This window comes from Mesoplodon bidens, assembly GCF_964165515.1.
Source record: "Mesoplodon bidens genome assembly, chromosome: 1".
NCBI lineage: Eukaryota > Metazoa > Chordata > Mammalia > Artiodactyla > Ziphiidae > Mesoplodon > Mesoplodon bidens.
In genome coordinates this window covers 28,316,818-28,342,895 of record NC_138176.1, presented here as the reverse complement: position 1 = coordinate 28,342,895, position 26,078 = coordinate 28,316,818, and the positions used below count along the sequence as shown (strand labels likewise).

General features: G+C 36.7%; 1 protein-coding gene across 11 annotated transcripts in view; it reads left to right on the top strand.

The window, feature by feature from the left end:
- BTRC (beta-transducin repeat containing E3 ubiquitin protein ligase) overlaps nucleotides 1–26,078 on the top strand; it is a 191,760-nt gene that overhangs the window by 109,682 nt on the left and 56,000 nt on the right. For 10 of the 11 annotated variants that reach the window (XM_081222503.1, XM_081222502.1, XM_081222501.1 and 7 more), the window contains one exon: nucleotides 8,441–8,530. The exons of the other annotated variant lie outside the window; for it this stretch is intronic. In XM_081222503.1, coding sequence (XP_081078629.1) covers nucleotides 8,441–8,530 — 90 coding nt within the window. The remainder of the gene's footprint in view (nucleotides 1–8,440; nucleotides 8,531–26,078) is intronic. 11 annotated transcript variants of the gene reach the window in all.

Below are 26,078 nucleotides of genomic sequence, written 5' to 3'. Positions count from 1 at the left end.
AAAATCAGGTAATGTGAGTCCTCCACATTTTAATTTTTAATATTGTTTTGGCTATTCTAGGTACTTTTACACTTCTATGTAAATTTTAGAATCAAGTTCGAATTTCTATTAGAAAGAAGTCTGTGGGGTGTTGATTTGGATTTTTTTGAAACTATATATTCATTTGAGTAGAATTAACCTCTCAATAATATTGAGTCTTCCAGTGTGCAGACAGGGTCTGTATCTCCGTTTGTCTTTTTAAATTTTTCTAAGCAATGTTTTTTAGTTTTCAGTGTACATTTCTTGCACATAGTTTGTTAGATTTATTCCTAAGTATTTAATGTTTGTCAATGCTATTGTAAACTTTTCTCATTCTCTGTTTGTTGCTAGATTATATAAAGCAATTGGTTTTTGACTGTTGACCTTGTTTCCTATCATTTGTGAATAAAGAGAATTTTATTTTTTCTTTTCCAACCTATTTGCCTTTTGTTCTTTTTCTTGCTTTATTTGAATGGCTAAGGCCTCCCTATAATGTTAAATAAATGTGGTAAGAGGACATTTTCGCCTTGTTCCCAATTGTGAGAGAGTATTACGTCTTTTGCTGCTAAGTATGATGTTAGTTGAAATTTTTTCGATGCCCTTTATGGGATTGAAGAAGTTCCCTTTTATTCCTAGCTTGCTGAGGACTTTTTTTTTTTAAATCATGAATGGGTGTTTAATTTTGTCAAATTCACCTCCCCATTCTGTTAATATGGAGAATTACATTAATTGACTTTATTAAGAAGCTTTGTGTCTGTGTTCATGAGGGATATTGGTCTGTAGTTTTTTTTCAAATGTCTTTGTCATGTTTTGGTGTCAGGGTTATGCTGACCTTATAAAATGAGTTGGGAAGTCTTTCCTTCCTCCTCCATTTTCTAAAAGTGTTTGTATATGATCCTGATGTTCTTCCTTAATATTTAATAGAATTCACCAGTGAAACTGCCTGGGCCAGAAGTTTTCTTTGTGCGAAGATTTTTTTTTTTAATTTATGTGGAGTGGTTTTTAATAATTTCAACTTCTTTAATAGATATAGAGCCATCTAGATTTTCTGTTTCTCATTGTGTCAGTTTTGGTAATTTGTGTCTTTCAAGAAATGTGTCCTATTTTCAACAGATTGTGAACTATTAATATATTTTATTTTATTTTAATACTCTTCCATTTTGGGCCAATGAGAGCCCATTTAGGCTGGCATCTATGCTCCTCTGATGTATGTCCAACATTCCCTGAGTGTTTCCAGGTTCATCTTGTATTTACCCTGTCCAGTCCTGGAATCAACCATTTCTCCAGGGAACTATGGTTCTTTTTAGTGAAGAATGGTATTTAGAAGCCAAGATTTAAGCATTAACTTTTATTTTACATCTATATTATATGTTTTGAAAACCATGAGTTCACACTGATACCTCCAGTTCCAATACAGTGACACAGAGTTTGTTTTAGATTTCTCCCTCTACATATTTGTAATTCTCTTTTCTAATGGTAAGAAACCCGGTTTGAGTTTTTTCCTTTTAGCACTTAAAAAAATCATGTTCCCCAGGGAATTCTGTGGTGGTACAGTGGTTAGGACTTGGTGCTTTCACTGCCAAGGGCCCAGTTCAGTCCCTGGTCGGAGAACTAAGATCCCGCAAGCCACAAGGTGCAGCCAAAAAAAAAAAAATAGTGTTCCCTTGTCTTCTAACCTTCATTGTTTATGGTGAAAAATCTGCCATTATTTATATTGTTACTCCCATGTATGCAGCATCCCTTTTTTCTTTGGCTGCATTTAAAGTTTTGTCTTTGTTATTGGTTTTCAGCAGTTTTGACTGTGTTGGGCCTAGGTCTTGTTTTCTGATTTTGGGGTTTTTTGTATTAATCTTCTGGGGTTTGCTTATCTTAGATCAGTAAGCCAATGGTTTTCACCAAATTTTAGAAATATTTGGTCACTATTTTTATAACTTTTTGTGCCCCATTCTTGCCTCTCTTCTGGGTCTCCAATTACACAATGTTAGAGCATTGAAAATTGTCCCGTAGGTGGCTGAGACTCTGTTCTTTTTTTCTTTTACTCTTTCTGTTCTTCAGATTATTTCAGTTGAATCTGTCTCTGAAGTTCATTGGCCTTTTCTTCTGCCATCTCCAACCTGCTTTTAAGTCCATCCAGTAAATTTTTAATTTCTAGAATTTGTTTGGTTCATTTTAGTTTTTTATTTTAAGGGTGAAAATTTCCATCTGTTTACTTATTGTGATTGTATCTTTCTTTAAGTTGTTGAACATATTTGTTATAGCTTCTGTAGAGCCTTTATGTACTAATTCCCATAACTAGATCATATTGGGGTCATTTTCTATTGATTTCTTTTTCTCTTTACTATGGGTCCCATTTGTTTTCTTCTTCTCATGTCTAGTGTTTTTGACTGTATAGTGGACATTATAAACAATACATTGTGGAGACTGGTTTCTTTTATCTTCCTCTGATTATCTTACTGGCTGACCACTGTGACTTTGTACTTGGTTTATGTTTGTTAGGGCAGGTGTGTTTTGGTTTTGACCTTAGTCCTGAGGCACATCCCTTAGTCCTGAAGACTTACTCTTTAGTCTAAATGCAGGGTCTTTCTAAGTTTTCAGTGGAAAGTTTGAGATGCCTATTAAGCCCCTCTAATTTAGTAGGAATCAAATTCAAAACCTTGTCTCCCCTCATGGGCAGGAGCTGGAGTCTCTGCTCAGATCTTTCAGTCTTCTAGCTTTTACTTTCCATTGGAATATTTGGAGTCTCCCATTTATGTAAGTAGTTTGAGGGTTAGCCATGGATTTGAGGGAAATTTATATGCATGTTTTGATGCTTCCTCCCTGACTCGTCTCTTTCTATTTTCTATTTTTCTTCTCAATTTCTAGCCACTATGGTTGCCCTGAACTCCATCTTCTGACATCTCAAGCTGATAGGCTGTGGCTTTCTAACTGAATTTTAGTCACCCTGCACCAAATAGCCTATTGAGTACCCTCAGGGAAAAAGCATGTAAACATGGATCTTACCCAGTGTGATTCTCCTTTTTCAAAGTCAGTCCACATCTCCCGCCAATTTCTGCCTACTTTTGGTCAACCTCTAGTGCCTTTGTTATTTAAAAATATTTTTTCCATAGTTTATAATTGTTATCTGAGAAGGGGTTAATCTAATACAAACATCTCTGCCATTATTGAAACCAGAACTCTTTGACTTAAAGTTTTATTTTATTTAGTATATATCAATTGCTTCATAAATGTCTTAAAAACACATTAAGTTTCATTTTTTAAAAATTGTATTGTCAGAAACTAATAAAAAAAATTGTATTGTCAGATGACATAAATCACAGCAAGATCCTTTTTGACCCACCTCCTAGAGAAATGGAAATAAAAACAAAAATAAACAAATGGGACTTAATGAAACTTAAAAGCTTTTGCACAGCAAAGGAAACCATAAACAAGACAAAAAGACAACCCTCAGATGGAAGAAAATATTTGCAAATGAAGCAACTGACAAAGGATTAATCTCCAAAATTTACAAGCAGCTCATACAGCTCAATATCAAAAAAAAAAACAACCCAATCCAAAAATGGGCAGAAGACCTAAAGAGACATTTCTCCAAAGAAGATATGCGGATTGCCAACAAACACATGAAAGGATGCTCAACATCACTAATCATTAGAAAATGCAAATCAAAACTACAATGAGAGGGCTTCCCTGGTGGCGCAGTGGTTGAGAGTCCGCCTGCCGATGCAGGGGGCATGGGTTCGTGCCCTGGTTCAGGAAGATCCCACATGCCACGGAGCGGCTGGGCCTGTGAGCCATGGCCGCTGAGCCTGCGCGTCCGGAGCCTGTGCTCCGCAACCGGAGAGGCCACAACAGTGAGAGGCCCACGTACCGGTAAACAAACAAACAAACAAACAAAACTACAATGAGGTATCACCTCACACCAGTCAGAGTGGCCTTCATCAAAAAATCTACAAACAAATTCTGGAGAGGGTGTGGAGAAAAGGGAACCCTCTTGCACTGTTGGTGGCAATGTAAATTGATATAGCCACCACTATGGAGAACAGTATGGAGGTTTCTTAAAAAACTAAAAATAGAACTACCATATGACCCAGCAGTCCCACTACTGGGCATATACCCTGAGAACTCCATAATTTAAAAAGAGGCATGCACCCCGATGTTCATTGCAGCACTATTTACAATAGCCAGGACATGGAAGCAACCTAAGTGTCCATCGACAGATGAATGGATAAAGAAAATGTGGCACATATATACAGTGGAATATTACTCAGCCATAAAAAGAAATGAAATTGAGTTATTTGTAGTGAGGTGGATGGACCTAGAGTCTGTCATACAGAGTGAAATAAGTCAGAAAGAGAAAAACAAATACTGTATGCTAACACATATATGGAATCTAAAAAAAAAAAAGGTTCTGAAGAACCTGGGATCAGGACAGGAATAAGACGCAAATGTAGAGAATGGACTTGAGGACATGGAGAGGGGGAAGGGTAAGCTGGAACGAAGTGAGAGAGTGGCATGGACTTATATATACTACCAAATGTAAAATAGATAGCTAGTGGGAAAACAGCTGCATAGCACCTGTGACCACCTAGAGGGGTGGGATAGGGAAGGTGGGAGGGAGTCACAAGAGGGAGGAGATATGGGGATATATGTATATGTATAGCTGATTCACTTCATTACAAAACAGAAACTAACACACCATTGTAAAGCAATTATACTCCAGTAAAGATGTTAAAAAAAAAAATTGTGTTGTTGGGACTTCCCTGGTGGTCCTGTGGTAGAGAATCTTCCTTCCAATGCAGGGGATGCGGGTTTGATCCCTGGTCCAGGAACTAAGATCCACATGCCGCGGGGCAACTAAGCCCGCACGCCACCACTACTGAGCTCGTGCGCCTCAGCTAGAGCCCGTGTGCCGCAAACTACAGAGCCCATGCACTCTGGAACCCGTGTGCCACAACTACAGAGCCCACTTGCCCTGGAGCCTGCGTGCCACAGCTAGAGAAGAAATAAAACCCACACGCCACAACTAGAGAGAAGCCCACACGCCACAGTGAAGAGCCTGCATGCCACAACGAAAGATCCCACATGCCTCAACGAAGATCCTGTGTGCCACAACTAAGACCCAACACAGCCAAAAATAAATTAAATAAATAAATCTTTTTTTTAATTGTGTTGTCTGTACATGAATAGTGTTTGTGGTATTAGCAGTTGCAAAAGAAGTACTGAACCTGAGTCCAGAATGTATTAGTACATGTCCCAGTAGTGCCTGTACACTAATGCCAAATGATTGTTTATTCTTTTAAAATATGTGTTTGAAATAATTTCAACTTAAACAACATAAGAATAAAACAAATGGATAAATTTTTAAAAGTTTAACTTGTTTAAATGGAAAACCAAATTTATAATGTTATTTTTCCCTATTTTCTTAAATTTTATTCTTGTCTATTTACTCTTTTCCAAAGAATGATATTTGACCAAAAATGAATTATTTAAAATATCTATGCATCCATTGCTAATATAAATAAATACATAAATGAATAAGTAAACAAATGGGAAGAACTATAGCGCTTCCTTAAGAAGAATTCCAATTAATAGATGTAGATGGAAAGAGAAATTTAAAAGTCACCATTAGAACACCACAGTAAAAATTACAACAGGCAAGATCCACCAGTATGCTACAATTAGCAGGCAAAAGTTGAAGCAGAAGCAAAATACTTGCATAGTCTTCAAGTATTTCCCACAATATATTTAGTAATTTCTAAAGGAAAAATAATAAGCTTATAATAGAGAATCTTGGCAGACACAACCTTAGGCAAGTGGTCATGGTTAATATCACCAGAAGCACTCAGCAACATACCTCTTGACTTGATGCATTGAGAAGGTTATATCACTTCTGTTGTATCCTTTCCTATAATGTATAACCTCAATCTGATATGAGAAAACATGAGACAAACCCAAACAAAGGGACATTCTGTAGATTAATCAGTACTCTTCAGAAGTGTCAGAATCATGAAAGACGAGCAAAGACTGAGGAATTGTCACAGGTTAGAGGAAACTAAGGATACACAGCAACAAAATGCAATGTGGGATCTTGGATTAGATCCTGAACAGAAAAAGGATGTTAGTGGAAAAACTGGTGAAACTCAAATAAGTTCTTAACTTTATATTGTACCAAGGTTAATTCCTTAGTTTTGATAAATGTTCTGTGGTTGTGTAAGACATCAACATAAAGGGAAGCTGGGGGATTTCCCTGGTGGTCCAGTGGTTAAGAGATCAGCTTCCAATGCAAGGGACGCAGGTTCGATCCCTGGTGGGGGAACTAAGATCCCACATGCTGCAGGGCAACTAAGCCCATGCGCTGCAACTATTGAGCAAGCCCACGCACTGCAACTAGAGAGTCCACACACTGCAACCACAGAGCCCGTGTGCCACAACTAGAGAGAAGCCCGTGCACCACAACTAGAGAGGAGCCTGTGCACCGCAACAAAAGATCCCGTGTGCCACAGCTAAGACCCGATGCAGAGAAAAATAATTAATAAATAAATATTTTTAAAAACATAAAGGAAAGCTGGGGAAGGGTATACAGGAACTCATATCTATTTTTGCAACTATTCAGTAAATCTAGAATTTTAAAAACTTGATTCTTTCCTATTATTGGTTATAAGAGATCGCCGACGTCTTAAGATTTTTCTCTTTAATTTCAACACACATATTTATAAAAATAGTTCTCAAAGAGTGTTCTTAGACCAGCAGCATTAACATCAGCTGGGGACTTGTTAAAAATGCAGATTCTCAGAAGCTCTGGGGATGGGACCCAGCGATCTGTGTTTTAACAAGCCCAGATGATTCTGACATGCACTATTGTTTGAGAGCCATGACATTTACTATAAGTAAAAATTTAAGACTAAAAGGAAACATTTTAATTAATATATTGGCAAGTTTGATTACAATAAAGTATAACCAGTGTTTTTCTTTATTGTGGTAAAATACATGTAACATAACATTTACCATCTTAACTATTCTTAAACATACAGTTCGTGATATTAAATACATTCACATTGTTGTGTAATAGTCACCACCATTCATCCGCATAACTCTTTTTAAAAAATTTTTTTTTAAATTTTATTTTTGGCTGCATTGGGTCTTTGTTGCCGCGCACAGGCTTTTCTCTAGTTGCGGCGAGCCGGGGCTACTCTGTTGCGGTGCATGGGCTTCTCATTGCGGTGGCTTCTCTTGTTGCCAAGCATAGGCTCTAGGCACGTGGGCTTCAGTAGTTGTGGCTCACAGGCCCTAGAGCGCAGGCTCAGTAGTTGTGGCGCACTGGCTTAGTTGCTCCACGGCGTGTGGGATCTTCCTGGACCAGGGCTCGAACCCATGTTCCCTACATTGGCAGGCGGATTCTTAACCACTGCACCACCAGGGAAGTCCTATCCACATAACTCTTAACATCTTGTAAAACTGAAACTCTGTACTCATTAAACAGTAACTCCCTATTCCCCGCTTCTCCCAGCCCCTGGCAGCCACCATTCTATTTTGTTTTGACTATCTAAGTGGAATCATACAGTGTTTGTCTTTTTGTGACTGGCTTATTTCACATAGCATACCGTCCTTAGGTTTCATCCATGTTGCAGTATATGTCAGAACGTCTTTCCTTTTTAAGGCTGAATACCATTCTACTGTATGTATATACCACATTCAGATGAATGCTTATCCATTCATCCGTCAGTGGACACTTGGGTTGCTTCCACATTTTAGCTATTGTGGATAATGCTGCTATGAACATGGATGTACAAGTATCTCATCAAGACTCTGTTTTCAGTTCTTTTGGGTATATACCCAGAATTGGAATTGCTGGATCATATGGTAATTCTATTTTTACTTTTTTTGAGGAACTGCCACTATACTGTTTTCCACAGTGGCCGTACCATTTTACATTCCCACTAACAGTGCACAAGGGTTCAAATTTCTCCACGTTTTCACCAACACTTGTTTTCTGGTTTTGTTTTGTTTTTTTAATAGTAACCATCCTAATGGGTGTAAGGTGGTATCTTATGGTAGTTTTGATTTGCATTCCTCTCATGATTAGTCATGTTGAGCAACTTTTCATGAGCTTTTTAGCCATTTGCATATCTTCTTGGATAATCTCTGTTCAAGTCCTTTGCCCATTTTTGAATAGCTGACATCCCTGCCTTTTGTATATACAGTAAAGTCACTGCTGCTCACATACTTGTTCGTGGGCACATCAGTGGCACTTTTGGGCTCTCACTTTCTTTACTTCCCCCGTCTACCTTGTCCCGCAGCTCCCGTAAATCTGGTATTTACACATAGGATCTATTTGTTTGTTGATTTTGAGAAATAAGGCAGAATTTGAAAACTACACGACAGTATTTCAGTATTTAAACCTATTTCCAAAAAATTCTCTTTACAGACCTACAACAGCTGTGCCAGACTCTGCTTAAATCAAGAGACAGTATGTCTAGCAAGCACTGCTATGAAGACTGAAAATTGTGTGGCCAAAGTAAGTAATATTACACATCAATATATATTATACCACATCATAATAATGGTTTATCTATAGACATCTTTACTCAGTATTGCTATTAAAGACTATTATAGGATTTTTTAATATTTATTTTATTTTTATTTATTTGGCTGTGCTGGGTCTTAGTTGCGGCGTGTGGGATGTTTTAGTTGCGGCATGTGGGATCTTTAGTTGTGGCATACAAGCTTTTTTTTTTTTTTTTTTTTTTGCTGCACGGGGGCCTCTCACTGTTGTGGCCTCTCCCGTTGCGGAGCACAGGCTCTGGACGCGCAGGCTCAGCGGCCATGGCTCACGGGCCTAGCTGCTCCGCAGCATGTGGGATCTTCCCGGACCAGGGCACGAACCCATGTCCCCTGCATCGGCAGGCGGACTCTCAACCACTGCGCCACCAGGGAAACCCCATACAAGCTTTTTATCTTTAGTTGGGCATGCAGGATCTAGTCCCCTAACCAGGAATTGAACCCAGGGCCCCTGCATTGGGAGCACAGAGTCTTAACGGCTGGACCACCAGGGAAGTTCCTATTATAGGATTTTTAAAAAGAATGTAGGAGGCATCATTTTATCCAAAGCAGATTGCAAGTTGGAGTTTCTTTCTCTTCAGTTGCAGCAGAATTTTTTGATAATGTGTTCTGGTCACACTTTAGTCTAATTCACATTTGTTGCTTTACACTAGTTATGGATTATTACAGATAAGATTTGTGTGGGACTTCCCTGGCTGTCCAGTGGTTAAGACTCCTTGCTTCCACTGCAGGGGACACAGGTTCGATCCCCGGTCGGGGAACTAAAGATCCTGTGTGGTGCGGCCAAAAAAAAAAGATTTGTATAAAAAAAAATAACAGTTATTCTCATAAGTTTGTTGGTGGTTTTAAAATGTAATAAGTATAGAGTACACCATTGTAGGATGGTGAAATATGCTATAGAAAATCCAATTATTATATCACTATTATTATTTATTGAGTGGCTATTGATAAAAATACCGCTTTTGGTGATCTTGATCTGACTGGACAAGTATGTTTAATCACGCATATGGAGCTGCTTGTTTCTTATGTATAAATGTGTGCCGTATCTATAGCCTAAATACAAAAATAATCTTACGTATTAGAGATCTTGCAATCTAATAATTGTATCAACTATGCCTCAAGTTTTCCATCGCTAATTACTCAGGAACTTTGACCGAAATTTAGATTTCAGCCATTTAAATTATTCCAGGAGTAAGTAAAAGTACAGTACGGGCTCTGTTTCTAGACTTCTACTCTGCATATCTGCAAAATTACTGCCTTTTATAACTATTCAGGGATTTGTCACTTTTACAACATTCCCAACTTTAAATAGTTTAATCTATTGTCTAATCTAGTGTTTAATCTATACACTTAGCGTCTCTGTTACTGTTATTATTAGAGCCAGGCCTGGTATCATGTGTCTCCATTCTTTGCTACAAAAATCAAGGAACAGCAATATTTTTTATTTTGTTTTATTTCTTAAAACATGAAGTAGTTTCAGTTGATAAAGGACATACTTTATCAACTGAAAATATATCATACAAAATAGAACCATTGGAAATGATCCATATAAGAAATGTCGGAATTTATTAAAAGTTATAGTGAAAAAAGGTAGAGTTAATCAGTTCAGTTCTTAAATTAGAATGTCTTAATAATTTACTGCAAAATATGAATATTATAAATTAACGTGTATTTATTTTTCAGTCATATAGTCACAACTAGCCAAGTGCTGATTGACCCTATTTTTTATCTAGCATTTGTACATTGAGGAGACCAATAATTTGGGCCTTTGAAAATAATCTTTTTCCTTTTTGGCCATGCTGTTCTCAGTTTCATCACAAGTGGGTGAGTTCTGGCTAAACAAGGTAAAATCTTAGCATGAGCACCGATCCAAGGACAGGGTGACGATTTTAATGAGTTACATTGAGAGCTGGCCAAGTGAGCATCTGTTCCTTTTGTTTTCTCAATACTTTGTAAGCCAGGATCTCTAAGCTACAGAGCTATGTTGGTGTATGTCTGTATGATGGGTTCTTTTTTCCTCTCCTACCTTCTACTTTAGAGGTGCATGGTTAGAAATCTTGTGGCATCTGGCACAATGGTATAATTTCTTCTATGCTCTTGAGTGAGGAAATAAATTTGCTCATTGCTGCTGTTTCCATTGCTCTCAAATGGTGACCCTCTCATCCCATTCTTGCTTATTTTAGCATTATTCTGCCACCTATATCCTTTCATCATCTCCTTAAACACCCTAATTTAATAATGATTTCTATCATTTCCTAGTTTAGGAACCCACCTAACTTTCTGATTCCTTTTATTGGCCCATCTTCATCTTCTGGTTCATTGCTTCAGATCTGAGCCAAATAATCAGTTGGTCGATGGCAAATAAAAACATGTAGCTGAAAATTCTCTTTGTTGCAACAGTCTCCAGTGAAGTGCCAATAACATGGGAATAGGAAGAATTTTCCCTTTTTTATTTACATATGTTATGTGTATCTCATGATTCTGTGCTGCTTCTACTGGCCTCATTTATTGCTTGCCCTTTGAAAAGTAATGACTTGCCATTATTTTTGTAGGTCTGTAAGCTTGTCCCTATTTCATGCTCTTCACCTTTAGCCCTTAACTGGATAGTTTCACCTGCTATACTTGATATGGCTGCATTGGTTTTTAACTTGGTACAAGTATGTGTTGTTGATTCAGATTGTGCTCCAAAGTGGCCTTGAATGTCCAGCTCCATGGAGAGCAGCTAAAATATGGTGATATCAACCATTTTGGCCCTCTAGTTCAAAACAACTAATTCTGATAGGTGTGACTTTGGTTTGGGTGGAGATGGTAATTAAAGTCTAAGACCTTATTATTGAAAACTGTTTATATAAGACATTAATACCAGTTAGTCCCTTTAAAAACAGCAATCCTGTTATGTTTGGACCCCTATAATATATTGTATGTGACTTCTTTGCCAGAGATACCTTAAAATAAATGTTTTATAATAGGTGTATGAAAAGAGACACTTAGTCCTCTTTAGAATACAAGAAGACAAAGTTGTAAGGCAAACTACAGCCACCCTCGGTTAATAATCTTCTGAATCTCTGACTTGAAGAATGAGTCTTAAGAAAATATTTTAAAATAAAAATGGAGGAAGGGTCATTTTATAGTATAACTTAATCCAAGTAATATTTGGAGGCATTGAGATGTTTTTTATTTCTTCCAAAGCCTTCCTTCTTACTAATTATAGCCCTGTAGTTCATGAGGTTTGTGTTTGGAACATGATAAGCTCTGTGTTTATTGTAGCTTTAAATGGACAGTCATTATTGACCTCCAACTTAATCTTTAAAATCAATAATCATGTTGTACCTAATTGTCAACCTTCATGATGTCTTTTAATTGGTAAAGAAAGCTTACTGGAAAAATAAAGAGCATTAATTTTTGTTATATTTTTATTGACTTTAAGTATTATTGAAAATTTTTGTTTTCAGGCTTTTCCCTAATTTACCCTTACACACACACATACACATACAATTAAAACTGAGTTGTTTTTGAACACATCTGCCTGGATTCCTGCCTAGGTTGGAGAAGTTCTGCCTCTTTATATTTAGAAAATAAACCCCTTCCATAGTCCTTTGTAGATGTGTTCTGTATTGTAGTTGTTATTGTTTGTTGTTATTGTTTTTTACTTTAGACTAATAATCTTTTTGCAACTGAGACAGAAAAATGTGATGTTCCTTTCCACTCACTCCAGATTTTGATAGAAGACTTGTTTTATTTATTTCCAAAATTATATCCGCAGGAAACAAGCTGTTTAAATTCAGATTATGCTGAAGCAAAATGGTCCTGGTATGAGAAGCAGCGTGCTGTTTTACGAGCACAGAGTCCCTTTTCTCATAACTGATTGATAGTAAATATTTTCCTGAAGAATTATTGCCAACCATGAACAGTGCAACTGTTTCACTTTTTTCCTGTGCTACTTGCTGTACCAGCCATTGTCGGTAATTAAGATCTACAATTCACAATGCAGACGTTTGCACTTCCTCTGGGTCTGTGCTATTTATAAGGCATTTCAGCTGTTCAGAGTTTCTTTTGAGTTTTAAACTACGTGTTAACAGACTTCTTTAATATACTGTTCCACAAGTAGCGGGTCAGATGGTCCATTCTGTACACAAGCTTCTCTGTTGGGTCTAAAGAGTAGCTTTGTGGAGAATATATTAAGATTTAACCATATCATTGAAGCTGATGTGGTTGGAAAAACTGAAGTATAATGTTTTATACATTAGGCTTATTGCTGTATTAAAGAGGCAGGAATTAAGTTTAGAAGTAATGTTTTTTCTTCCATCTTTAAATATTTATATGAATTTAATGAATGTTAATGGGGATTACAGAGAGGTTCTGAGAAATACTAGTACAGTGACTTTTCCAAGCTCACTTTGAAGTAATAATAGAATCAAGAATCCTCATTATAGACAACAGTTTGTGCGTTTGTCAGATTAAGGATATGAGAATACATAACCTTCTAGATGTGCATGATATTTAAGAATACAAACATGGGGCACCAAAATGGATCAGCAGATTGACTGCACATTTGTTGTGTAATCAGCTTCAGGAACCCTAAGTAGCATATGCCACTGGAGGGGAAAGTGTAAATAGGAATCCTGGTCTGTATTACAATTGGTAAAATTCAAAGTCATTTTCAACCATTTCAGCAAAGTTAATTAAAAAAAAAAAGTTAGGACCCCAGTGAGAATCTTCATGAATTATAATAGTCTAGATTCACAGTAAATACTTGCACAGTCTCCTTGCTACCTGCTCTCATTGTTAAACATACAAGAAAAAGAAACAAGAAACTGAAAACTGTTAACAAAATATGTTAAACTTTTGCCCTGAATGGGGATCAGACTGACTGTTTTTAAGTCTGAAGTCAGAGGCATTGATTCTGCACATTGACCACCAGCATCTTCCAGCAGAGCAGATCTGTGGAGAAAGGCAGGACACAGGTTCAGTGCTGATTTCTTGATGGCTGCTTGAATAGACAGAGCTTATAACAAAACCTTTCCAAGGCAGTTTTATTTGCCAAAACCTAAAACTTTCTGTAGTTCTTTTGAACTACAGTGTTTCTGTAAACTTTTTCCCTTCAGTGAACTCTTTATGAGCCTTTTTTTAGATAGCAGCAGTGGTTCAACTGTTGGGAACCACTGATATATCTGACTGAGGCGCTTCAAGATGCTAGAACCTATTCACATTTCTGTCTAGCCAGGGAGCTAATAAGATTGAGTTTGTCTTTGTGGGTTGATCTAGATTAGCATGAGATGAGCCCAGTCATTGTCTCCCTCAGTGAAAAAGGAAAGGTTGGGAGAGAGTGGGATGAAGGAAGAAAGTTTTTCATCAAGAACTGACTGCAGTATTGCCTGCTGATGCATGTCGGATCACCCGCACCAAGTGATCACATGGCTTCTCCAAAAGTCAAACGATCAATTCGCCTCGTTTTGACTCTGTACTTAATGCACAAACAGTGCGATCTGCGGGGCTGTAATTGCATTGTTAGGGCCAAGGAACAAGCCTGTGCCTTTTCAGCAGACAGCTGGCAGGGAGAGAGGCATGTTGTTAGGAAAGAGAGAGGCAAGGCAAATAAAATTACTGCTAACGCTCAGAGATCGGCAGGAGTCCTACTTGCCTAATCTTACCGGTGGGAGCAAGCGGCTGTTGTAATCCAATTATAGCAGCATAAGCAATTTGTTAGACACTCCGCATAATGTAACAATTTCCCAATAAACTCTGACTTGTAATAACGTCGGCAAGAGTCCGCATAAATCTGCCCGAATGGTGGGGGCTGGAGCGTTAGGCTGGGGGCTTGTAATTGGCGCCATCAGCACGTTTTGCGGAGTGCAGTATGGTGCAGTCTTTAGTGTAGGAATTTTAAGGAGAAAAGCGTGGCACACGTTTCTTAGAAAAAGAAAAGTGGCCATTAAAGGGGGAGCAGCAAGAAGGGCATACTCTTGCCTTCACATTACCTAGGAATCTTAGTATAGATAGAAAACAGGAGGAAGCCATGTTTCCTTCTAATACGGAAAAGGGGAATAGGGATAGAATGTGTGGATTAAATTCCTTTATTTAAAAGGCATCAGTTTCCATTATTTATACCCTCCTTCTCCAGCCCCCCAAAATGCTGCTCAGGCAGCATTTAGCTAACATTTCTACAAAATGTTCTCAGCTAAGCAAGCCTAGAAATGCCAAATTAATATATTTTCTTCTAGAGTTTAGCATTTTCTTTACAACAGGAAAATATATTTTCTTTGTGCCCAGGACAAATCTTTTAAAGATATTATCTCATTGACTATCAAACCTTTGTTTAGAATTCTGTCTTCTGCTTTAAGCAACCATCTCTTACTGAAGGGTTTAAAACCCAGATTGTTGTTTGCTTAACTGGCTTTATTATGCTTCTTATTTTCCAATTCTGAAATATATTGTGAATTCTGTGATACTAGGATTAATAATCTTTCTTGATCACTTACATTGTATAAGAATACAGTTTTTATTATTTAAACCTATACCTATATAATCATTATAGAAACCATTTTGATTTCTAAGTCATAAAATTGCTGTTTTAGAAATATATTTGTTGTTGTGTTGTGCAAAGTAGAACCTCCACTATTTATTGATTGATTAGCATTTGTAGTCACAGAATAGAGTTTCTTATTATACAGGGTATAGGAGGTGAAGAGTGCTCACATATTCGAGTTAATAGACAGATTTTCATGCTACTGTGTGTGTATTAAATGTTATCTACTTTCTTATGCCAACCCAACTGTTCATTGTTGTTAATTTGTGTCAAAACCAAGCTTATAAAATAAGGACAGGATTCTTCAAAACACCGTGTTGCTGTGGGTATTATTACAATAAATATTTACTTTCAGTATAAACATTTCCTTCTACTGAAGCAAATGCTGCCTTGTTTGACTGGAGCTACATCAATAAACTGCAGTGCCTCTAATAAAGCCACTCAGTGTCTGGGTTTAACTAATGGCTGATTTTCATGGCTTTGACAGTGAGCTGTGTGCGTTATTTTCTCCTGATATTGTAAAAATAATGAGAGCAAATTAGAACAATCAGTTTACACAGATAGCTCCTGATTGGAGGCAATGGGCAATATGGTAGCAGGTAATCCATCTTCGGGCTCCTGTCACATTAACTTCAGCAGTGTGAAAAGATCAGGTGGGGTAAGCAGGGATCCTGCCCAATCGGAACACCGAAATTAATGAGAAGAGCATTGTTCTGTGATCAACCTTTTAATTAGCAAGACTGGAAATGTTGGGAGTGATGAAGGCAACACCACAGCTGCACAATGCCAGGCACAGTTCCTTAAAAGAGAATGAAAAAGAAGAATCTTCGGGTTTTACATCATACTTTTGTTGCTGTATACAGGCATTTTGTTTCCACTCTAGAGCTGGTTTACAGACTTTAAGAAGTACTGCCTATACACTTGAAACTAATGTAGTGTTATATGCCAATTTTACTTCAATTGAAAGAAAGAAATACTACCTACTTGCCAAAGTATTGTCACAAATATGGTTGATGTATTAATGATCTGTAGACGGTAACTCTGTCAAGGGTCATTTAGAACTTTACAGTTTCTTTGGCATTGCACTCTGGGTTTTAACCTTTCGTTTTTTAAAAATCAGGTAACCAGAGAAATTAAAATTTTAAAAGGTCTGCCGTCTTAGCCTCCTACCACCCCACCCCTCCAATATAGAGTTTTCCTTGCAAGTAGCATGCGAGTTTTCTGGTTTGGAGGACTTCTGTCACTTTGAATTATTTAAAAGAGGACCCTAATGCAGGCAGTAAGCTATGGGGTATTTAAATTATGTTCCTTTCCTGATTCTGTTTATTAGGAAATTCACTATTTGGTTTTTTTCCCTTATGCCATTGACTTCTCTATGTGGGGGACTGTGTTATTTCAGTTTATATAATTGAGAATTGACTATCAATGAATGGTGTTTATAGGAGGAAGAGGGGGGAAAATCTATGCAGTAACTGAGACTAAGGGCTGGTTCATCCACTTAAAGCTCAGTTATACTAAAATTGTAACCATGTTAATCATCCCTGAAATATTGGAAAATATGGTATTAGGCTGTGGAAGACATTAATGAGCCAAATTTTCTCTACCAAATCAGTGCCTGTTTTCTTGGCCACCTTTGACAGGCTTTGACTATGGGAAAGTATATGAGGCCACCAGGATTTGCAGTATTTTAGAGTTTATATCTTAAGTTTAGTGGCTTACTGTAAAAGCAAGTAATATAGGCTATGTAGATGAATCCAGATATCTTCCAAAAACATATAAAATAAATTTGTTTTCTTAATATTTACAGTCAGTTGTCTTAGGCACTTATTTAAAATATTAATACGTAAAAGCCAGTTTATCAGGTACCCATCTGAGTATAGAATTAACAGGAAAGAGCCTAAAGTATAGTATGAAATATTCAGGTTAGGTGTAAGCTAATCTTTTCTCATCATAGTTAATAGGACTTTTAAAATAATATATGTAACTAACAGAAATTCTTTATTGCAGCCCTGAGATACTGTATTTGCAGAATATAAGTCCCTGATATTCTACTTCTTTGCAGAACTTATAGAACAAAGCCCCTTCACTTCCTCCTAGTACCTATCTCCCTACCTTCCTTTCCCCTCTAAAAATCTTTAGTATAGCTCTTGCAATTCTGTCAGAAACCTGATTTTTTGTTTTGTTTTTTGACTAATAGGTTTTCCTGAAAATATTCATTAAGACTTAAATGTATCAGTATTTTAAGATCAGTGACTTAATACTAAATAGTTTCTAGGACTTCCCCCCTACACTCTATAAGAGAATGGTGCTACTGTGCATATTAGTATTTTAAAGCCCACTTGTTAGAACTTTGTGTGATAACTTTTCTGCATTTCTTAATCTGGAAGAGATTTTTAGTCTTACTGCTTTTATGGATTTTTGTGGCTTTTCGTTCTCTTCTCTCTTAGTGACAGTTCCAGAAGCCTGGGCTCATAAGCTCTCCATAAATAAGTATGTTCTTAGTCATACGGTATAAATAGATCGCTTACAAAGCTTGTGAAACCTGAGTGAGCTCTCCTTGTGAACCTTTCAGTACCCATGAGCTCAGGATTCATACATGTAAAATTTTATTCTTGTGTTGTGAGTTCAGCTTCTTGTAAGGCAAATGAGCTATGAATTTAAATGTTCTCTATACCAAGTTTCTACAAAAATAAAATTGTGTTTTTCCATTTTCCTATGATTCTGGAATTCCATCTGACTTAATGATCTTGCCAATATTTGTTCTTGTTGTTAGAGCTCTTTTCCAGTAAGATTTGTTTCTTAAGATGAGTGTTAAAATAGATGTTTCTGGGCTTCCCTGGTGGCGCAGTGGTTGAGAGTCCGCCTGCCGATGCAGGGGACACGGGTTCGTGCCCTGGTCCGGGAGGATCCCACATGCCGCGGAGCAGCTGGGCCCGTGAGCCATGGCCGCTGAGCCTGCGCGTCCGGAGTCTGTGCTCCGCAATGGGAGAGGCCACAGCAGTGAGAGGCCCGCGTACCGCAAGAAAAAAATAAAAAATAAAAAAATAAAAATAGATGTTTCTTTTTTTGAGGGCATCTTTTTTGTTTGTTTATAATAGTAATAATAGAAATGTCTAACTGGCTGAATGACCAAGAAACTCCCTTTTAATTTCCTAACAGAGCTAGAGTTGCCAAGTCACCTTAAATTCTACTAATCCAAAATCTCATCAGTAGGGTTCACTTTAGAGAAATTTTCATTAGTCTAGTCCTTTGGAGCTCACCTAACACACCCTTATTTAAAGTTCTTATGTATGGAACCAGTTTTATCTCTGAGGCTGTGATAATCTTTTCTAAGTTCCTCATCCCCCTCAATTATTAGTTTGGGGTATATTCCTATACAAGGAATTTTTAAAGGTCCATTTTCTTTCTCTTGTAACTTCAGGATGGAAGATACTTATTTTTACTTTTGTACTACTCAAAAGTTTGAGGAGGAGAGAGAGAATATGTTAATATTTATTAAGCCCCTGTGTTTAGGCACTTTTGTGCTAGCTGTGTTGTCTGTTTCAACCTGATGAGATGGATGATACTATCCCTATTTTACAGATAAGGAACCTGAAACTTAGAGAAATTAAAACTTTTCACATCTCTAAGCTGTAGAGTTTTGAGTCATCTTTCTGACTTCAGAGTCCTTGCTCTACTGCATACGGTTGATTTTTAAGTAGTATTTGGAGGCCCTGTGTATCCCTTCTGTTATACTTGGCCTCACACTACGAAGGACCTATAGCTTTTCAACATTTGATTTATATCGAACATTTGACATCTAGCAAATATTATTTCTTCATCTCCCCCATCCCCCCACCCCTTACTGCTTGTAAAATATCTTGTTCTGCCTGAACTGTGGCAAGACTGTTTCCAGAAAATTTAACTAACTGCGTTAAATACTCTGGGTTACCTAGTCAATAATTCTATGCAATTTTAAATGCTTACTCAATAATAATCACCTACCTTGTAAACATAGGTCTTTAAAGGATTGAAGATGACCTCATGTCATTGGACTTACTATGAGTATGGTAACACCTTAGTATGAGTCCAGTACAATTCGTTCAAGGTGGTAACCTTACCTTAGTAATTGTTTTAGAAATTGTTTTGGAATACAAATCTCATTTGAATTGCTGTGTCAGGATTTACAGTGTAAGCATATATTGGCAGTCCTTTTATATCAAAAACTTATTTTTCCTGGTTAAACTTGGTAATTAGTTTTATCAGTTAAAACAAAAAAAATGTCCCTTAGGGCTTCAAAGTCCAGGCTCTGTCTGATTACACTTTAGTAAATATTTTTTGTAAGTACTCATGCTTTTAGATAGTTTGGTGATTGTAAAGACATGATGAGGGTATCAGAATTAATAGTTGGACCTTGAATCCCCTGTTTCAGACAGGAAAGAGGAGGATTGGGACAGGAGTGAGTAATTAAGAAACAGGTTGATCAAAAGCAAATGGGGCTTCCCTGGTGGCGCAGTGGTTGAGAGTCCGCCTGCCGATGCAGGGGACACGGGTTCGTGCCCCTATCCTGGAAGATCCCACATGCCGCGGAGCGGCTGGGCCCGCGAGCCATGGCCGCGGAGCCTGTGTGTCCGGAGCCTGTGCTCCGCAACGGGAGAGGCCACAGCAGTGAGAGGCCCGCGTACAGCAAAAAAAAAAAAAAAAAAAAAAGCAAATGAAAACAAAAAGCAAATAAACATGAATATTATTCTGTGGGGTGTGTGTGTGTGTGTGTGTGTGTGTGTGTGTGTGTAAAATCTCCCTGGATATTCTCTAATGGAAAGAATAGAAGTTTTTGATAGTTACAGTTCACATATAAATATATGTAAGAAGCACTTGGTCACATGGAGCACTAAGACCACGACAAACAGAAATGCTTAAATATTTCTAGAAGAATGACCATAAATTTAATTATGCTTTATACCTCAGACATCACTTCTTTAACTTTAGCCACATTTTCTTGGAATATCTAATAGCATAAGAAATTTAATTATAAAGATTAAAAAAACAAAAAACTTTGGAGCAAGCCTAAAGGGAAATACAGAGAGAAAACCATGTTTAAAAAGAGATGGTTCCTACAGTGTTAACTATGGAGTGTGTAGCGTGACTCTGTAATGGAATATCATGGCAGGGGGTATAATACTGTAAATAAGATGAATATGCCACTTGTGGATTAATGGGCAACCTAAAGAGTGGCTTTATTTACATCTATGTGTGAGGTTTGTGGGTTTTTTTCTTATTCTTGTAATTGGAGTACTTAAAACCTGATGGTTTAATTAGGAAACTTAAAATCAGTTTCCTTGAATCTTAATATGTGTGGGGTTTTGTTTAGTTTTGGGGTTTTTTGCGGGGGAAGGGGGTAGGATTAGTATAATGTCATTTTTGACTTTAAAATTGATCGGTTGAAGGACTTTTCTTTTTTTCCTCTAGGTAATACTTAAGGAGAAGAGGTGGGTTCTGAATATAAGTCCAAGAAATACAACTACTTTTTATGTTTTACATTTTGATAGGGAATAGGTGAAGACATCACATTATAGATTATAGTAGATTCCATTTGCAGTGATAAAAGGATATGGGATGCTTTTCAAAGGTTTGAGTACTGAGTAATGTAAACTTGAATACTTCTAGCCTGGGACACCATAGGAGCCACTATCTCAACATTATAACATGGAACATGCAATAAGAGTAGATTCTAAGTGAGAGTTTTATATAACTTATTTTTTTTAATTTATTGAAGTATAGTTGATTTACTATTTTGTGTTAATTTCTGCTGTATAGCAAAGTGTTTCTGTTATACATAAATACACATTCTTTTTCATATTCTTTTCCATTATGGTTTATCACAAGATATTGAATACAGTTCCCTGTGCTATACAGTAGGACCTTGTTGTTTATCCAATTCTATATATAATAGTTTGCTTATATAACTAATTTTTTACTCAGCTGTTTAGGTTGCTGTTGGTTTCCACTTAATGCTATTATTTAGTGCTCTTGAAACTTCAAATTTTAAGATTTAGACTATTTTTTACTCCCTGTTTTCCCTCAATTGAAAATGTGTGGTAAAAGTTACCTATAAAAGGCAAATTATATGCAAAAGTAAATTGCCTTCATTGTAGAGTCTGAATAGGACTGATTTGCACTTGCAGAAGGTAGATTCTCAAATTATATTTGTTGAGTCTGATATATATTATTTAAAGTATTAAAATCCAGAGATTGTGTCATCAAATTTTACAGCATTTGTGCACCATTATTTATTGAATGTTTACAATTTGCCAGACACTAAGGGTTAAGGGTTTTATGTACACTCTAACTTAAATCCCCACAACAATCTCATTAAGCATACAACCCCATTTTATATATAGATTAACCAGAACTCAGAGATATCAAGCAATTTGCCCAAGGTATGTTGCAGAACTAGAATTTGAACCCAGGCTGTCTGACCCCATGGCCATGTGCTTTCGATCATTGTGTTTTGTGAGTTTTAGTACATAGAAATTAGGGCAGATGTAGCAAATGTGAGGGGATTATCTAAAAAGTTCTCTATGGTGCCTATTAAGTGTTAACAATTTATTAACAAATAGCCATGATTTGGAAAAAGAGAAATATGCAAATTGGTTATATAAAATCATGATACAGTAATACATTTGAGGTTTGTGTTCTCCTCTTACACTTACAGTATTTTCCTTTTCAGCATTCTATATGAGATGATAGAAATTTAAAATACCTCAATTAGCAACCACAAAAAAGTAAAACTGTTAATTAAACCTTGTAATCTCCTCTTACTGTCTGTTAGGCTTTTCTTTTCAGGCTTTGATTTTGTGTAATAAAACTGTTGCTTAATTAATGCCAGGATTCTGAAGCCTTTGGATGCCACAAAAGAGAGTGAAGTGGAGAAACCAAAAGGCAGCATCAAATAGCTTTTCTGTTGTGTTAATTTAGATCTGTCATTCTTGTTCTAGTTCATGATATATGGCTCCCAGCAGATACTAGGTGAATTAAAAGAGAAGCAAGTAGTGGATCCTGTCTCAGGAAAAACACAAATGATTGAAGCTCTCAGTAGCTTAATGAATAACTGTTTTCAGATAATATTTCACCCCTAGTTTGAGCTGCCCTTGGAATGAATGTGGCCGTGTTAATGTGACCAGCAGACATGATGCAAAACCAAACTAATTAGTAACTTGGCATTATGGCTTTGTGGTATGTACAGGAACGATCCAGTACTGATGTCCATGCTGTACTGTCTTTGGCAGAGTGGTGCTTGTGTGTAACCAGAGCATGAGAGAGGAAGTCATCCTGACTTGTATTACTCTCCATTTAGAATGCTAAAAAAAAAAAAAATGGTAAAAATTTCCCTTGGAAATTGTTAAAGTTTCCTATAATTGTGGATACACTTTTTGAGGGATCTGTATGCTAAGAAAAGGTTGATAGGAAATGTTTGTTCCTTATAATAGCTCAAAAAATGTTTCTTTAGAGTGCAGAATAATGAAGAACACATAATAGTCTTAGCTAAAATGAATTTATTTTTTAAGGTGGTTCTTTATATTCTCTTCTTTTTCATTCTCCTTGATTCAAGGGACTTATTAATTAGCTGGTTTTATATTTGTATTAATTTTAACAAGAGTGTTGAAAAGCAGTGTTTCTTTCAGAGAGGGGAAGATTTGAAACCCAACAATGAAAAACGAAGCCCCTTTTATTTCTGGCTGCATTCTCAGATAGTGTGTATTATAATCATTGAACTTTTAGAGACTGCTCAAATGCTGCCTGAAATGTGTAGGATTACAACATTATAACTAAATTATACTTTCTGGCATATCCAAATGTGAAACAGACATTGCTGAGTGGAAGCATTTATAACATAATTTCCATTGGTTAAGGTGTCAGTGGAGAAGGGAGTTTACAAGCATGGGCAAAGAATACAGGCTAATTTGAATAGGTCGCTATTGTCCAGGGGGTTATTTAATGCTAATAAATACTTGTTTTAGAATGGATGGAACTAGGTTAAGTGTTACAGCCAAACCTTCCTCTTCTCCTCTACGGAAGAGCAAGGTTCTCCTGACACTGACCTACTTTGCTCCTGTATGGTACTATAGGTACAATATATAGGTATGAAGCCATGAAGAGAAAAATTGATGAAGATCAGAAGAATTTTTAGTAGGAAGTGCTTGGTAGCATGCTTCTTTGTTGGTGAGACATAATGTTGCCACAAATCATGAATAAATGTTCCAAATTCTCTAATATTATAACAGTTATAACCATTTTTAAGCCTCCTTTCTAAGTAGATATTTCTCTCCTGGATTTGTGTATTGTGAACTTTACAAAACTGGCTTAGGCAGCCTATTAATTATTCATATCATAGCAACAATTAAAGCAAATTAAAAATAAAAATCGCCATATTGAACTTAACCGTGGGCAGCACCAAACTGTGTCAGCTCTGTAAAGGCCTGTGATGTTTCCTTAGTTAAAAGTGCTAGAGGGAGCTCTAACCTTGTTCAGAGTAGTGGCATATGGGAACAGTTATCTGTATGTGGCCAAAGGGTTGTAAGTGAAGATAGACACTAAGGCTGTGCCATGGCAAAATTTTAAATCTTTTTTATAGAACTCCCTGTTTCATTTATATCAGAAAATAAGGGTTAGGACTATGTATCTGTAACCAAACAGGACTTTATTCACCCTTATTTCTCTTTTTATGAATATAATAATCTGTTCCTAATACAATATTCAGGAGACCCCGAGTTTGGCTCAGTGAATTTTCACAAAGTGAACAACACATCTGAGTAACCACCAGCAAGATTTTTTTTTTAAACAAAGAAGGAAAGGAAAAGAACCTGACCAGAAACCCACTCCTGCCCTCTTTGTCATTCCCCTCCCAAGGGTAACCGTTATCCTCTCTGCTAACATCATGTGTTAGTTTTGCCTGGTTTTGAACTTTGTGTAAATGGAATCATACAGTATACATTCTGTACTGTTTGACTTATTTCACTTAACATCGTTTTTTGAAAGTCATATTATTGCATATACCTGTAATTTGTTTATTCTCGATGTATAGTATTTCATTATGTAAATATACCAAATTTATGTATCCACTTCACTATAGATGAACATTTGGGTTGCTTTCAGATTTTGATAACTACAGAATTTTTTCGGTATATATTTACAATGAATGCACGTATTCTATTGTGTATGTAACTAGGAGGGGAATTAGAATGTCCTGACAGTGGTACCAATTTATACTCTCTCCAGCAGTAAATGAGAGTTTGATTGTTCCTTTTCCTCACTACACAACACTTGTTGTCTGGCTTTTTCATTGAAGCATTCTGGTGGTGTGTACCAGTATCCCATTGTGGGTTTTTGTGTTTTTTCTTAATTGTGGTAAAAAAAAATGTTTATATAACATAAAATTTACTATCTTAACCATTTTTAAAGTGTACAGTTCAATAGTGTTAAGTATATTCACACTGTTGTCACATATTTTTTAATTTAACTTTCCCTTAACACTTAAAATTGAGCGTTTCTTTATATGTTGATTGACTACTTAGATGTGAAGCGCCTGTTCAAGTCTTTTGCCCATTTTTCTATTGTGTTTTATATTTTTTTCCTAATGATTTGTAGGAATTCTTTATGAATTCTGGATATAAGTCCTTTGATACATGTGTTACGAATATTTTCTCCTACTCTGTGACTTGCCTTTGCACTTTTAAAATGACGTCTATTGATGAACAGAGGTTCTTAATTTTAATATAGTCCAATTTATCAATCTTTGCCTCACATAGTTCTACTTAAGAAATCTATGCCTACTCCAGTGTCATGAAGATATTCTCTTATGTTTTTTTCTAAAATTTTTATTGTTTTTTACCTTTAACATTTAGATCTGCACTCCATTTGATTTTTGTGTGTGGTATTAGGTAGAGGTGTGAGTGCTTTTTTTAAAAAATGTGGTATTCAGTTGACCTAGCACCATTTATTAAAACATGTATTTCCCACTATACTGCATTGTTCTCTTTGTCATAAATTACATGACCATATATGTATAGGTCTTTGTCAAATCTTGAACTCTGATAGTAAGCCCTCTAGCTTTGTTGTTATTCTTCAATATTACCTTGGTTATTCTTGGCCATTTGTATTCTCATATAAATTTTAGAATCAACTTATCAGTATTTACCATCTATGTGACCTTTGCATCGCCTAATATAGTATTGGCACATAGGAAGTCCTCAATATATTTGTTTAAATGAGATAACTCAGTACACACAAAAATTCCCTAAGTTGTAGTTTCCTCTGATTTCACCCAGAGCCTTTGAGCCTGGCTCTGCTGAGCTGCTCTTACAGTCTAATCACATCTTAAATTTTCTTTTTTTCTTCACAGTTCTATCCCCAATCACATCAGCTAATGGTGGCCAGACAAGTTAGCATATTTTCAAATATTCCAATTCATAATTCCCCTTCCTGGGGAATTTTGTATGGAGTTTCAGTTAAAACTTTACTTTCAGAGTTTGGTGGGCAGGTCCTGATACAGGCTGAATTGCTCTGATGGTTTCTACATACTAGCAAATGAAAACGACTACCTTTATTAGGCATTTATGTGCCAGACCCTGTGCTTAACATTTTATACATAATCTCCTGTTGTTTCTTTTAACAACCCTGGGAAATATGTGGTATTATTCCACTTTGCATGTGAAGAAATTTGAGGCTTAAAGAGGGTAACTAGCTTGCGCAAGCCTACATAGTTTGTACATTGCAGACATAGGGCTTGAACCTAGGCTTGTCTGGTACTATGTAGTACTGCCTCTAAAATCACAATTCCTTTTACTTCATCTACAAGGAGCCCAGGCTTCTTGCTATTATCCCTAGGAATATATCCTCCCAAATGTCTTGATTCTGTCTTCTTCCCAACCCTACCCAACATAGTCACTGCTACTGTCTTAGTCCATGTCCATTCTGCTATCAGCCTACTCTTCCAGCT